The following is a 15,123-nucleotide window of genomic DNA, read 5'->3' on the forward strand; positions in this document are numbered from 1 at the left end:
CCTGATATGCCAAAAATCTTCCAAAATAGGGAGAAAGTTCTCTAATTTAGCATGAATACCTAGTTTAGATTTATTAAAATAATAAATTTATCAAATAGGTTGCAATGCATTATTCAAAGGGGAAATATGTCTTTTATTTTTCTGACCAATTCTTTATGTCGTCTTCATGCAAAAAACAGGGCTATATATACTTTAGTAATTATTTCATATTAAAACAAAAACAAAAAATGAAAAGTTAAATTATAATTAAAACTTAATTTTTGTGGAAAAGATTTTGTAATTTGTAATAATATTAAAACCATACTTACCCCAAAAAATTAACAGCGGCATTATAAGCGCAACAGGTAGATAAATAAACAAAAACAAATATGAAAACATGGAATAGAAATTAAGATAATAAATTTAATAAAATTAGTATATTAATAAAGCAATGATGTCTGGGCCAAGAGAAGAATACTCCAAGGGGAGCAAAGCGCTGCAAGGTCTCCCCCCAAAATTCGTATCAGCTATGCGAACTTTATTTGATGTTATGGATGATAAAAAGACAGGATATATTAACTTGTCTGATATTGAAACACGTTGGAACACAGAGGATGGAGGAGTTGGCCTTCCCTCTGGAGTCATTGATAGCCTCAAGAAGGTTACTCCTCCCACAGGCGAACTTAGCTTTGAAAGGTAAATACCTGCTATCAGGTCTTGACACACAGGAGTACGTATATAGGATACACAATTAATTGTGTACGCAACCTTTGAATATGTTGTAATATTATACCCGGCCTAAATTGGGATGTCTTTTCAAATTGTCTAACTAAAGTCTTAGTTTCGCCAACAACTTTTAAGAACTTTTAACTTTACAAATGTTATGGTTCACGTTATTTCTACTTGTCTCTCTTAATAGGTCACGACCCTGACTTCATGTGGAATAATATAATAGCAAAATTGTGTTTAATTTATTATACATTTAGATTTTGTGCTGGTTTGAAGATATGCTTATTGAGAAACAAGGCTGAAAAGGCCAGACAAGATTCCTCTTCAGACAACCAGAACCACTCAGAATCTGAAGAACAATCTCTGAGATTGTCAAAACTGCGCCATCAGCAAAGACTGGGCGGTAATCCTCCTTCGCCCGCCCTCTCGTTGCCGCCAAAATTAGATCCTCCTATACACCAAGTAAATAATGCTGGCCCGCCAAAACCCCCACGGTACGCATTTTCTGACCAAGACCGTCGGCTGGGTGGGGATGGCGGAGCCGCATCTGACGGTGAGCTGGACGGCCGCAGACCGAGGACAAATATGCAACCTGGTGCGCAGCTGTATGTGAAACAAGAAAAGGAGAAGGGAAAACAACAGGGAGAGGCAGAACCCACAAGAAAACAGATGCGCAGAAGAGAATCTCATTCAAGAAGGCACACCCTACAAAATGGAATCGATTATGGATTGGTAAAATGTTATAATACATATCCTATTATATAAAGTAGTAAGCGTTTTTTGTCTGTCCCAAAGGATCTCGCTAACCGCTGAACCGATATTGTTCTCCATTGCAGTGAAGCTTCTTATAGGTCCTGGGAAGGTTTTAAACTATTTTTAAGGAGGGTATCTTCAACCCCCTTCCCCCCAAAAAATATTTTTTTACTATTTTGAAACTCAAATTAAAATGGGATGAGGTCCCCCTCCTACCTTAAGTGTCCCTAGAGGCTTCTAGGGTGTGTAGCCGCTAGTCCTATTATATAAAGTAGTAAGCTTTTTTGTCTGTAGCGAAGGATCACGCTAACCGCTGAACCGATCGTGTTCTCCTTAACAGGGTAGCTTTTTATAGGTTCCGAGAAGGTTTATAACTATTTTGTGGGAGGGTACTACCACCCTCCCAAGAGAAATCACAAAAAATTGATTTTTTTACATAGAGACTTGAACGCAATATGGACATGTTATTTTAAAAAACATACTAAAGGCCTCTAGGGGCGTAGCCGCTAGTTATTGTTTAATTTAACACCATTAATTAATTTAATTAGGAGATCTTATATTTAACAAACCAATATTTTAGTTAAAACGTATGAAGAGTATAGAAGAAGAAAGAGATGCTTTATTGAAAGGACTACAGACGGTTGAAAAAGCCGAAGAGTGGTACAAGGATCAGTTAGCATCCGTACAGGTTTTGAACTAGTTTTAATTAAAAAAAGGTCGATTTTATTAACATTAGAAATTCCATTCTTAACTAACTACGTAAATGAAACAATATCTTGAACAATCTGAAATGAAAAATCTATGACTACCTTAAAAAAATGTATTAAGATTTAGACTATTTACACTTTTCCCAAACACAAACTTAAAATTTTAAAGACTTTACGAATAAGTGCGTGATTCATTTAAATATTTAGGAACGTATGAGAAATTTAGCTCGAACCGGGGCAACCAGACCAGACACTGAAATAACAAAAGAAAAACTTGTCTTCCAAATTGCAAGGTGAATATAAAGAAAATCTGATCAAATTTAAACTACAGTGTGGTTTTTTTTTATGAGAACTTTTTTGAAAGCAATTTTACCCCACTTATAGTTATTAGAATTTAATGATTATTGGCTTATTTTCTTTGTTTTTTATAACCATTTATAGAACATCAAAAAAATATTTCAGTTTCTATTAAAACAAGGATGACAACATCCATAAGTAGCGAAGCATAAACAATTAAATAAGAATTTAGATATTAGTTGACAAAAGCATGCATATTAGGAAAAAATCACGAAACCTTTTCAACATTTGTTAATTTCTTAATATTTATTTATATTTCATCACTATGACTAACAGACTGACGGTCAAAGTAAATTACATACTGGATGCTCAGAACAACGGGAAATTTAATTTTGATATTTTTAACTACAAAAATTTAAAAAAAACTGACCATAAACACCAAAGATATGAAGAAAAATGTGAAAAATATAAAAATAGCCAAAAACCTGCAAAAAGGCAGTCTGACCGCCATTGATGTGTTCTTGAAACGAAAGGAAATTTAATTTTGATATCTATAACTGAAAAACTTTGGAAATTGGGCCATAAACACCAAGGGTATGGAGAAAAATGTGAAAAATAAAAAATAGCCTAAAACCTGCTTAAAGGCAGTCTGACCGTCATAGTTGTTTTCTTGAAACGAAAGGAAATTTAATTTTGATTCTACAACTGAAAAAATTTTGGAAATCGGACCATAAACACCAAAGATAGGGAGAAAAATGTGAAAAATACAAAAATAGCCTAAAACCTGCTAAAAAGCGGTCCTATCGACATTGATGTTTTATAGTTAATTGTGCTTCTTGATAATGGGAATGTTGTCAAAAAATTTCAGCCTTTTATCTTTTATAGGAGCCGAGAAAATCACGTTTCCCCCAAACTAAGACGGACAGACGGACAGACGGACATTTCAAATTATAGAGTAGCTTCGCTACTAAAAAGTACAGTAAAATCAAAAATTCAAAACCTAGGTGTCAACATCTAAAAATGGTTTTAGCACATTTTTCTCATGCTCAAATCTTCTACCCTTTGCAAGAATGACTGCAAAACGCTTTAAAGTTGAGATACAGAGTTAACAAGTAGCGAAGCACAAAAAATCGTCGATTGGAATACGTAGATTTAAAAGGTTTTTACTAAAATCAAGAATAGATTTATTGGATAAAATAAACATGAAACCTTGTTTTATTTTGCATGATGACGATGGTCAAAGTAAATTATATAAAAGATGCTCATAACAATGGGAAAAATTATTTTGATACAGATATCCCATAAAAGTTTGAAAATTGCATCAAAATATACAAAGATATGGGGAAATATGTAAAAAAACATATAAAAATAGCCAAAAACCTGATAAAAGGCAGTCTGGCCGTCATGGTTGTTTTATTAAAACGACAAAAAATTTAATTTTTAAATCCTTAACTTACAAAATTTGGAAAATCGGACCAAATACACTGCAGATATGGAAAAAAGTGTTAAATATATAAAAATAGCCTAAAACCTGCTAAAAAGGCAGTCTGGCCGTCATTGTTATTTTGTTTAAAAGACGGGAAATTTAATTTTGATATATATAACTGAAAAATTTTGAAATTTGGACTATAAACACTGAAGATATGGAAAAAATGTTAAATATACAAAAAAAAAACAGCCTAAAACCGGCTAAAAAGGCAGTCTGGCCGTCATGGTTGTTTTCTTTAAAAGACGGAAAATTTAATTTTGATATCTATAACTGAAAAAATTTTGAAAATCGGACCATAAACACTGAAGATATGGAGAAAAATGTGAAAAATATAAAAATAGCCTAAAACCTGCTAAAAATCGGTCCGAACGCCAATGATGTATTATAGTCAATTGTGCTCCTTAATGATGGGAATGTTGTCAAAAAATTTCAGCATTCCATCTTTTATAGGAGCTGAGTAAATCCCATTTCCCCCATAGTAGGACTGACGGACTGACTGACGGACGGACGGACGGACAAAGTGAATTATAGAGTAGCTTCGCTACTAAAAAACACAAATACTTTTGGGGACATGTACTAGAATATATCAGTTTGAAGACCATATATCAACCAGGGAGGCCCCCCAAAGTGGACTACTGAAAATCCAATTTTTTTCTTGCAAAGGGTAGAAGATTTGAGCTTAAGAAAAATGCACTAAAACCTTTTTTAGGTGTTGGCAACTAAGTGGGGTAAAATTGCTTTCTAAAAAGTTCTCATAAAAAAAACACACTGTGTTAGGCAGCTGTAATCAAAAGCTGAATTAATTCCGGGGAAAAAATCTTGCGATTTCAGATATTTGGGGGGTTTGTCTTGATAGTAATAACGAGCTTAATATTTACCCCCCGTCCCCCCCCCCCATCTGAATTGTTAAAAATATTTTGCTTGTTGGTTATACCTTCTTATTCCTGACTATTCATTGTTAACATGATTTACTAATATGTTTTGTACAATTGCAATGCAAGGATAAATGAAATGAAAAAAATAGCCTTTAGGGAGATTACGATTTTACTTTATGAGAAAAGGAATCATTTTTTATAATTTGATTAGTGTTGATACAAAGGCATTTAATGTCTATCATGTTTGAAATAAAATGTGTTTTTGTTATCAAATAACAAAATGATCCCTGAATAACGACATAATGTCTGATCTTTGTTTTAGAATTGACGAAGTGAATCAGATGATTAATTCCCTTATCACAGCTGACATAGCGTTTCCTCTTGGTATGAACCTTGCTCTGGGGGATAGAACCTTTTTCAATCTGACCGCTAACACAAAGGAGCTTGAAAGACAAATATCCAGATTAAAAGAACAAAATAAGTAAGCATATCTATTAATTTTCATAACAATGAGACTTTAGTATTCTTGTATTCGATTGATAAATAGTAATTTTTTTAAGGGGTTATAAGTGTTTCATCAGACTTTACCTTCGGAGGGATTAACCTACAACTCTAGTTGCTTTTCCCCTAATAAAACATCAACCTTCTAATATTTTAACTTTAAAAAGCACATGAAACTTAATCAGTTTAGCCTTTTAAAGAGATTATTTTGCTAAAGGCATAACAAGTTTACTTTGAATAAATGATGGTGCATTCATAGCAAAGTAAATTAAAACTGTATGTGTTATATGACATGGCATACCATTAAAGTTTTTTCTTAAGGTTACTCACTGAAGAAGTTGGAAAAAAGAGCACTGCCATAACAGTATTAGACCAAGAAAAGGGAGCTCTTATTAGAGAACTATTTCAGGTAATGTTCTATAGAATTTTTTCTTAACCTGCACTTTGTCTAAAATATACCCTTAATCTTCTACTTTATGTCCATTATAATCCTTTAACTGTACATCGTACTGTATGGCCGTGCAGCATCTAACTTGTCAGCCGAAGGTGTACATTTTAGAGCCATGAGTGAGGACTCTGTTTCGGACGATATTCGAACCAAACACCTTCTCGACGACGAACGGATACCCTACGTGCCGTACGCTAGGGGCGTGTTTTTTTTTGTTCAGAAAGTGCTTCAGGAACTGCTCAAAAGATCTTGCCTAACCATACAAAGCTAAAAAAATGTCTTTGTTTAGAATATATAATTTCCTAAATTAAGTTCATTTTCAGGCCAGATCTCGCGTGAGGCAAGATAAAAATGACTACAACATTGGGGAAGGAACATTCATGTAGCTCAAGCATTTTTAAACTTATATAATTATTTCAAGGTGCTATTCTTACATACTAACCACTATTGCTTGTAAACCAGTATTATATGTGTTACTTTTTAACTTTTCATAAACCAAGGAGAATTGTGTTGTAAAGTAGCTAAAATATAATCTTATTTGCAGATTAACACTATGATCCCATTCCATCTATACTTAAATCTACTCTAACACTATTATAAGAGCACAGTTATGGAATCTCAACGACAAAGATTTTTTTATCCAATCTTGACAAGTGAGGTATTTTTGGAAAGAGGAATATATATAGAAAACGCCTATGAAAATTAGAAAATCCGCAGAAATCATATTTGCAAGTTATTTGCAAAAATCTGCAATGCTAATTTGCAAAATTAATTTCATGCCTTAAATGACTTATTTAGAAATTTTTTTTATGAAATGTGTATATTTATAAGTTTAGAACATACTTAGGGCAAAAAAAAAAATTTTAGTGTTACTTTTTTCACCTTATATATGAAAAAAGCAGTTTCTTACATTTTATGATAAAAAAAGGTATAGGAACAAAAAAATATGATTTTTCTTGATGTAAACACAATAATTGGCATAAAATCTATCATCCTAAATGTAAAAATCAGATATAGAATCCTTTTTAGAGCTAATATAGTGCAAAAAGTAACCAAGACATTTTTGCAAAGTATGAAAATCTGAAGAAAATAGTTCTTTTTGCTTTTGATATACATATCAGATAAATGTATATAAAATTAGTGATTAAAAACAATAAAACATGTTATAAGTTTTTTCAACATTGTCATTGATTAAATTGCACTTTTAGGTTTAAGAATTACCAAAGTAGTGCATAAAAACTCTTTTTATGATGTAATTAAACAAAATAAATGCCAAAAAAACAACTACAAAATGGTCTACTGCATTATAAAAACGCCTAATTGTTGATTTGAATTTATTTTGTTTAATAACTTAATAAAAAGAGTTTTTATGTGCTACTTTGGTAATAAGTAAACCTAAAAGTGCATTTTAATCAATGATAGGGTTGAAAAAGTTATAACTTGTTTTATAGTTTTTGATCACTAATTTTATATACATTTATCTGATATGTATATCAAAATCAAAAAGAACTATTTTCTTCAGATTTTAATACTTTGCAAAAATGTCTTGGTTACTTTTTGCACTATTTTTGCTCTAAAAAGGATTCTATATCTGATTTTTACATTTAGGATGATAGATTTTATGCCAATCATTGTGTTTACATCAAGAAAAAACATATTTTTTGTTCCTATACCTTTTTTTATCATAAAATGTGAGAAACTGTTTTTTTCATATATAAGGTGAAAAAAGTAACACTAAAGAAATTTTTTTTGCCTTAAGTATGTTCTAAACTTATAGATAAACACATTTCATAAAAAGATTTCTTTTTAAATAAGTCATTTATGGCATGAAATTAATTTTGCAAATTAACATTGCAGATTTTTGCAAATAACTTGCAAATATGATTTCTGCGGATTTTCTAATTTTCATATGCGTTTTCTATAAATATTCCTCTTTCCAAAAATACCTCACTTGTCAAGATTGGATAAAAAAATCTTTGTTGTCGAGATTCCATAACTGTGAGAGTAGATTAGATTCTGAAAAGTATTAATAGTACCTATTATGAAAAGTATTTAGCTTTTAAAGCGTTTAGTATCTTTTGAACATTCATACAGTATTTTTTAACAGTATTATTCTAGCATTCATTTTTTATCGAAGTAAATATTTCATTAAATAAAACGAAGAGATATTTATTTTCATTTATATTTTTGCAAAAAAAAATACAACATAAATCCTATTTGTTATGAAAATATCTTGTTAAATTTTAAATATTTTATACATACCTCAATTGATTATTTTTGATAAATAAATGTTTACATTGCAAAAAGCGTTTAAATTTCCAATTCAGGTACTACATAGGTACTAGTTACATAGATTTCAAATAATATAGATTTTACTAATTCATTTATGATTTTATCTACACATAAATTTTGTTATTTACATATAAATAAAAGTGGATAGTGATAGAAAATAATTTATATTAACGAAAACAAAGGTCGCCAAATTACATATAAAGCATAACTTTTTCTATAAATCAAATCTAGGACAAAATCAGACATTTCCTAAACAATCTTAATTTGGTCATGTGACTTATGATGGAAAACAAAGCTGACCCCCATGTCCCAAACCTTCTTGAGCTCCAGGTCCATGACTCCCTTTATGCTGGAGGCGTGGTACCACTTGGACATGTCGTCATTGCAGTTAGAATCCGGCGGTGGCGGTTTCACCTCGATGTTGTTCACACAACGGTTGCATTTCAGTTTGTCATGCGTGTCGCTAAAACAAAATTCAAATTAACAACAAGAAGTAGCAGCAACAGTTGACAACTAATAGCTTTAATAAGAGGGGGGGGGGGGGGGATGTGTCACTTTTTATAACAACTAGTGGCTTCGCCCCTAACCTCTAGGGGCTTTGCCCCAAGAGATGGTAAAAAAAGTGTAAGGTGAAATTTGTAAAAAAAAAATATTCCACAAAGGAAATCTTCTACAAAGGACCAAGGATATTTCTGACAAAAAAAAATGGGGGGATTTTTTTTGTTTTTGGGGGGGTTGGGGGTGTCCCACCCCCCAAGAAAATAGCTTAAAACCACCACAGGACCAATAGGTATATACCCTGAAGAGTAGAATCCAATCGGTTCAGTGGTTACCGAGATCTTAAGGGACAGACAGACGGACAGACATCAAGCTACTTTGTATTATAGATAGCTTAAATAAAAAGGAACTTTACAAACAAAAATAGTTTTAGCACTGGGATTTGACATGGCACAATGAGGTATACTGTGGAACTGTGAAGAAACGATGGCGCTCCCCCCCCCCCCAACCCCCATTTAAATTCCAGGAAGTATTTTAAATTAACAAATAGAAAAGTAATTTTATTTGAAGCAATGCAAAATACATTATTTAGACTATACCCATGTAGGAAAGATTTATGAGAACGTCTGACACAACATAACTCTGTGATTGCCCTCAATAAAATAACAATAGTTAAATAAAAAATCTAAATAAAGATGCCATATGCCTATAGAATATAATTCAAATTATAAATACCTCAATGTTCCAGATTCTAGCTTGAACAGTTCTCTAAGTTCTGACAATGAGAAATGTTTCTCCACATTTTCCTCTTGGTCTACTACGCAGGAACTCAACGCTTTTTTGTGTTCTTGTCTCTGCAAAATCTTTTCTTCAATTGTTCCTAATAATAAACAGAAATTTAAAATATCAACATAAGGTTGATTTCATATTAATATATGTAAATGAAAATGTTTATAAAGTATCCCAATGTCCTTACTTTTATTTTGATCTTTTTTATAGAGCGTCTGTAAACTTCTGGATAAGAAGATGTTTACATATATTGAATAAAACGTCGTGTTTTTTTAGTCTACTCATTTGGATGTCCCAACAGGCATAAAAATTACGACCGCTTAAAATAAATATTTTGAATTGGAGGAACAAGTAAAGACTAAGCCTTTTTTCAAGACAGGAAAAAATAGTTAAAAAAATACTCACCAACCGCTAACATTCTGTAGATGTAGCATTGTTTCTTTTGACCATCCCTCCAAACTCTTGCCATGGCCTGCTCATCATTTGCTGGATTCCAGTCAGGATCAAACATGACCAGTCTGTTAGCCCCGATCAGATTGAGCCCACATCCTCCAGCTTTGCTGGACAACATGAAGATAAACTGATTGCTTGCTGGGTCGTTGAATTGATCCACAACTTTAGCGCGTTTTTTGATTGACATTGATCCGTCAAGACGAACATATCCATAGTTTCGTAGCCTGCACAATTTCTCAAACATGTCCATAGTTTGGGTGTAGTTGGAAACCAGAACAACTTTATCAGTCGTGGTAGACTTTACAACCGCCAACAAACCATCCAGAATGCTCAACTTTCCTGAAAGCTCAGGCCTTAAACGGCCACGTTCAGGATCATGTCCAGCCGGAAAGAAATCCATGGCCGTCTCAAATCCCTCCTTGCCTTTCATACAATCCTGGTAAATTAAATCAGGATGATTGACTAGCTTCTTAAGAGATGTTATTGCGGCTAAACTGCTTGAGGTCATCTTGCTGCCGTCTGTCTTCAGTGACTTTCTTAGAGCATCGGAATTGGCAAAAGCCTGATAGATGTCTGTTTGGAGTTTAGTCAACTTGCAACAGATAACCTGCTCAATTTTGACTGGTAAATATTTTGACAACAATTCTTGAGTTCTTCTAATGATTGACCTAAAACAGAAAATCTGTATAAGTCCAAATAATCAATCAATGTAATCAAATAGGTATAAACTTTATTATGATTAGGGTAGGTCAAACATAAAGCTAATGGAAGTAGTAAGTTAATAATAAAACTAAGTATACAAAAAAAAGTAAAATATATAAATGAAGTAGTAAGTTAATAATAAAACTAAGTATACAAAAAAGAGTAAAATATATAAATCAATGTTGATGTTGTATTGGTAACATTACTAAGAACTTAGCTTGGTTTCATAAAGAAAAAAGTCAAAACATAGCCTAAAAGTAATCTGGAATTACTATGACTTTGACAGGCTAAAAATCTGACTTTTGGCACGTACATAATTTGGTCTTGGCAATTTTAGATTGTTTGTGATAGTTTGTAAACATGAGCTAAGTGACCAGCTTTTTGGCCGTAAGCAGCTTTTTAAGTTACTTAAAAATGCCTACTATTTATATCCGAATTGATCCAAATATATTCAATAGTAAATGAAGCATATTTTACTCTTAATAATTTTATAACCTGTTAACAATAGCTGCCATCTCTTCAAGTTTCTCTACGCCCTTCTTATGATCTTCATCAGAAGCGTCTGCGTCGCGGCCTCGCAGAATAGGATTCTCAAACCTGCGCCTAAACTCTTGCGACGTACCCAAAATTCCCTCGTTGACAAAATGAATCAATGAGAAATACTCGAGTAGGTCATTTTGAATCGGCGTCCCGGATAGGAGGACACGCCTCTTACATTTGAGTCCCATGAGGGCTTGGTATGTCTGGTTCTCGTGGTTCTTGAGTCTGTGGCCCTCGTCACAGAGGACAAGACCAACCTCGCTGGTGTGGAGCATGTGCGCGTGAAGACGAAAAGTTTCGTAGGATATGATGAGGATGGGGTTGGCGGGACGACGACCGTAGGTGTTCATGAAGCCGGCTGTAATAAAAAATATTTTGTGTATACTTAAATTATCTGTTTTCAAAATCATCAATAAATAGGTATAGAACAAAAAGTCTTGATGTTACGTAGTAATAAAAACACACACAATAATTTCAAAGAGTCGAATACAAAAAAGGAATAACTTTAAAGATGAATTTCTTTTCTTTTAACATTATTGTAAACTTTATCAATCACAATTCTATGCTTAGGTAATTATTTATTGAAACCCCAAGTAATCGGTTTTTTGGACATATTATTGTCATTTAATAAGTGTTGTTCGCATATTAGTGTTTATACCTAAGTTTATTTTAAAAAGTAATAAGCGAATTTTTGACTGTGACAACTAAATAAACAAAAAAATCATAAAAAAAGTATAAATAATATACCTAGATCTCTGTCAATTTCATCTTTGCTGCCGCTGTCAATAGCCAAGGGGGAAACTCTAAAGTTTAATAAAATCTTAAGATTAACAAAAATAAATTTTTTGAAAAGGTGATTGGTTTAAATTTCGACCAAAAAGCGCGTCAGAACTAAAGACATTAATAATGTTTATTCTGCTACTGTAACTTTATCAGATGCACGACACTTCAGTTAGAGTAAGGGGAATGCTTTGGGTCAAAACAGGCACAACTGATTACCATTAACGGTAAGGCATTCCAGAAAAAGGTCGCTCACTCAAAGGGTTTGTTGGTCGTTTGTCCATGTAATCTTGCACTTGATTAGCAAGATTTGGTTCAGAGATACACAATTGTATGATTTTATATTCTGATAAGTAGTAGCCTCAGTAGGTTATGCAAAATCGAAAATAATATTGAAATGTTCAGTAAAGTTGAAAACCTGTTTGGAAGCCATTTGTTTATTTCGTTGTACCAATTCTTGACTAAGCTGCTGGGTGCGACAACGATTGCCTAAAAATAAACATATATTTTTATAAAAATGTGGGGGGTGGGTAGTTTTTCGTGTGTCGGTTTTTTATTAAGGTTATGTAAGGATACTGGTTATGCAGGATTAGGGCACCATAACTATACGCCCCTCAGGGTAAGGGCCCCCGCAGGGTTTAGGTAACAGCTTATATCAACAACGAAATTTTTCGGGAGGAAATCACGAAACCTACACGTGATTTTCAGCCGTTACGTGATACTTTGTAGTTGTTTACCTTATCAATTAGTGGCTTGCAGTCAGGTGACTGTTTAAGTAGTGTCCACATAAGGGTGATGCATTGTAAGGTTTTACCTAGACCCATCTCATCAGCCTAAAACAAGAACGATAACTTTAAGCGTTTCTAGAAGCGTATCTTTAAGATCAAGATAAATTACAGGCGTAGAACAATTGAAGGTATGAAGGTCTTATCATCTTTTTAATACAAAATAAATTTGCATGTGTAGTGTGAAAGAATGACAAAACTACTTTATTAGATAAAAGTATTTTACTCTCATATTCAACAAAATATATTTACTTACCTACTAACTTAAAATTTGAGGTTATTATATTCTATTACGTTTTGTGTCAATAAAATGAAATTATAAAAATGGAGCATTTACACGGGCTGAATATATTTTTCTATACCCCGAACAAAAAAAATTATCTAAAACTTGCAAACTTTGTGTTTAATAATATTAAAATCTTTATCTTGAAATTTCTATATTAAAAAAAGTTTCTATATTTACCATGATACATCCGTTATAATTTTCAATTCTGACACCCGTGACACAGTCATACATAAACTTGACACCCTCTCTCTGATGAGGTCTCAGAACTTTACAGAGGATTGGATCTACTACTACTGGCACCTCTTGATTTGTTACATCAACCTGGAATTATTTAAATAAGGGATAAATAAAATAAAAAGATTTCATCAATTTAGATCATTAAAATAACCATCCATAAAATATTTGTGTAATCAGCAGGGAGGAATGAACATTGTACTGTAAAATATAAAAAACAGTTTTATAAACACACTGTCATTCGTTGGATTAAAAATATTTTGCAGTGTTCAAACCTTTTAACAAATAAATCTAATCTAAAAAGCGGAATATTGTACAATGTTATACACCTTTCTATCGTCCATTGTCTTATCACTTAAGATACCTGGGATATCAACCTTTAAGATTTTTTTTCGTTTTTGCCTTCACATTTTATAAAACAACTTGTTGCATTACCGACTAACGAGACAACTTAGATAATACGAATTGAATGATAACTTCACTAACGAAACAACTTACCGTCAATTTATCATGTTGAGAAATTTCTGGGGGGCGGTAAAGTACAAGAGCACCTTCAGCATCGGGATCGTGCAGAGGTTGGCGGCCACCGGACCGTCTAACTCCGAGGCTGCCGCCATAACCAGTTTTTACATAACCTAGGCAGAAATTTTTTTGAAACGTCGTACCTTAAAGAGGTGCAAATTCGTTTAACTTTGTTAAATAAAAATTGTCCTACAAAATCATATCATAATCATATTCTATCCCCCCCCCCCCCCGGAATAAAAAGACTTTAGGGGCTATGGGCATGACAACAAGTCAACTAAAGCAACAAGAATCAAAGCATTAACATTAAAACGATGTAATTCTAACCTAACTATGTACAACAAATAATTTACCTTTGATTGGTATTTTGAAGGGTTTGTTTAGAATTTTTCTGATGATTGCTTCGTGTGGAGACAGGCTGGAACTTGGAGACCCCAGGGGAAGAGAAAAGCCTGTTACAAGAACAATATAAAAAGTTTTGTCTTTATTTTAGCTAGCAACGAAATTTAGAATACTAAAGAGCGCAGCAATAACATAAACATAATTTTATTATCAAAATCAGACATAAAGATGGTTTGATAAGGAAAGAGATAATTTTGCATATATAACATCAACGAATAATAAAACGTGTTAATAACACTTTTGTCTGGAGACCAGTATAGGTAGTTTATAGTACAATGTCTCCTCCCGCACTGCGCTAATACAAAGATAACGTTGAGTCCAAGAGCCTACCTATGATCGGTGTCCTGTTGGGTTCCAGCTCCAGGAGAGGTTTCCTTTCTGGACTTCCATCTTCATCCAGCCTTTTCATTCGTTTGCGAGGTTGGGTACTTTCTGGAGGCGAGAAATCACCTATTCATAGATAAGATTATTAGATTGATAAATTATTACAAATATAGTAAAGTAAACATAAAATATTGATGGTAAAAAAAATTGCATACTAATCCCTAAATTACTTCAAAGAAAACTCTAAAATTATAATTAAATTATGATTTGCCCAAAAAGTTGGTCATTAAATACATTTTAAGGAAAACTTTATATCTTTGTTTTTCGTGAAATATAAAACCTGATAGTCTTTTGGCGACTTGGGATGGAGCTTGTCTTCGAAACATTTTTTTTTACAGATTTCCTGAACATTACATATTATCAAGATATTAACACGGATGACGCTTTACATTTACCCCATGGAATTTCAAGAACTAATTGAGCATGACTGACAGACCGATAGATCAAGTAAATTGGGTGCTTATTGGTAAGAGGATATACACAAAATGATTACGCCTTAAATGGCAGCCGAATAATTACATTTCCCCACAGATCATAACGGACGGACACAAAAAGTGAATTATAAAGTAGCTTTGCTATTAAAAATAGAAGTAATCAAAAAGATAAAATTAAAAGATTTAAATAGGATAATGAGGAAACTTACCAAGACTAGAACAAAACAATCTCCATTTTTCTCTG

At 32.8% G+C, this 15,123-nt stretch overlaps 2 protein-coding genes across 2 annotated transcripts; one reads left to right on the forward strand and one right to left on the reverse strand.

Moving 5' to 3' along the window:
- Nucleotides 1-188: 188 nt before the first annotated feature.
- LOC145317206 (suppressor APC domain-containing protein 2) lies at nt 189-6,199 on the forward strand. The gene is made up of 7 exons (XM_080158182.1): nt 189-675; nt 966-1,440; nt 2,042-2,149; nt 2,376-2,461; nt 5,152-5,310; nt 5,652-5,739; nt 6,102-6,199. Exons 1-7 carry the CDS (start codon nt 431-433, stop codon nt 6,162-6,164), a joined length of 1,224 nt encoding a protein of 407 aa, XP_080014308.1. The 5' UTR covers nt 189-430; the 3' UTR covers nt 6,165-6,199.
- A 1,743-nt stretch (nt 6,200-7,942) lies between these two features.
- On the reverse strand, nt 7,943-15,122 carry okr (DNA repair and recombination protein RAD54-like okr). Its single transcript, XM_080158183.1, has 13 exons — nt 15,089-15,122; nt 14,726-14,788; nt 14,392-14,511; nt 14,013-14,111; nt 13,636-13,772; nt 13,081-13,224; nt 12,570-12,665; nt 12,251-12,321; nt 11,800-11,855; nt 11,008-11,410; nt 9,763-10,478; nt 9,304-9,448; nt 7,943-8,533 (listed from the first exon to the last, which is right to left on the reverse strand). The coding sequence occupies exons 2-13, from the start codon at nt 14,769-14,771 to the stop codon at nt 8,320-8,322; spliced, it is 2,247 nt and encodes a 748-aa protein (XP_080014309.1). The 5' UTR covers nt 14,772-14,788; nt 15,089-15,122; the 3' UTR covers nt 7,943-8,319.
- Nucleotide 15,123: the final 1 nt, after the last annotated feature.

Source organism: Acartia tonsa, chromosome 4, assembly GCF_053477335.1.
Source record: "Acartia tonsa isolate MP-2025a chromosome 4, ASM5347733v1, whole genome shotgun sequence".
Lineage (NCBI taxonomy): Eukaryota > Metazoa > Arthropoda > Copepoda > Calanoida > Acartiidae > Acartia > Acartia tonsa.

Excerpts from the sequence above, each read along its gene's own strand:
- LOC145317206 (XM_080158182.1), top strand. The coding sequence starts at position 431 with ATGATGTCTGGGCCAAGAGAAGAATACTCCAAGGGGAGCAAAGCGCTG. Across the intron at positions 676-965 it reads GGCGAACTTAGCTTTGAAAG|ATTTTGTGCTGGTTTGAAGA; the intron begins GTAAATACCTGC and ends TTATACATTTAG. Across the intron at positions 5,740-6,101 it reads TTATTAGAGAACTATTTCAG|GCCAGATCTCGCGTGAGGCA; the intron begins GTAATGTTCTAT and ends GTTCATTTTCAG.
- okr (XM_080158183.1), bottom strand. The coding sequence starts at position 14,771 with ATGTTTCGAAGACAAGCTCCATCCCAAGTCGCCAAAAGACTATCAG. Across the intron at positions 12,666-13,080 it reads ATTATAACGGATGTATCATG|GCTGATGAGATGGGTCTAGG; the intron begins GTAAATATAGAA and ends TTCTTGTTTTAG. Across the intron at positions 9,449-9,762 it reads CTACAGAATGTTAGCGGTTG|GAACAATTGAAGAAAAGATT; the intron begins GTGAGTATTTTT and ends GTTTATTATTAG.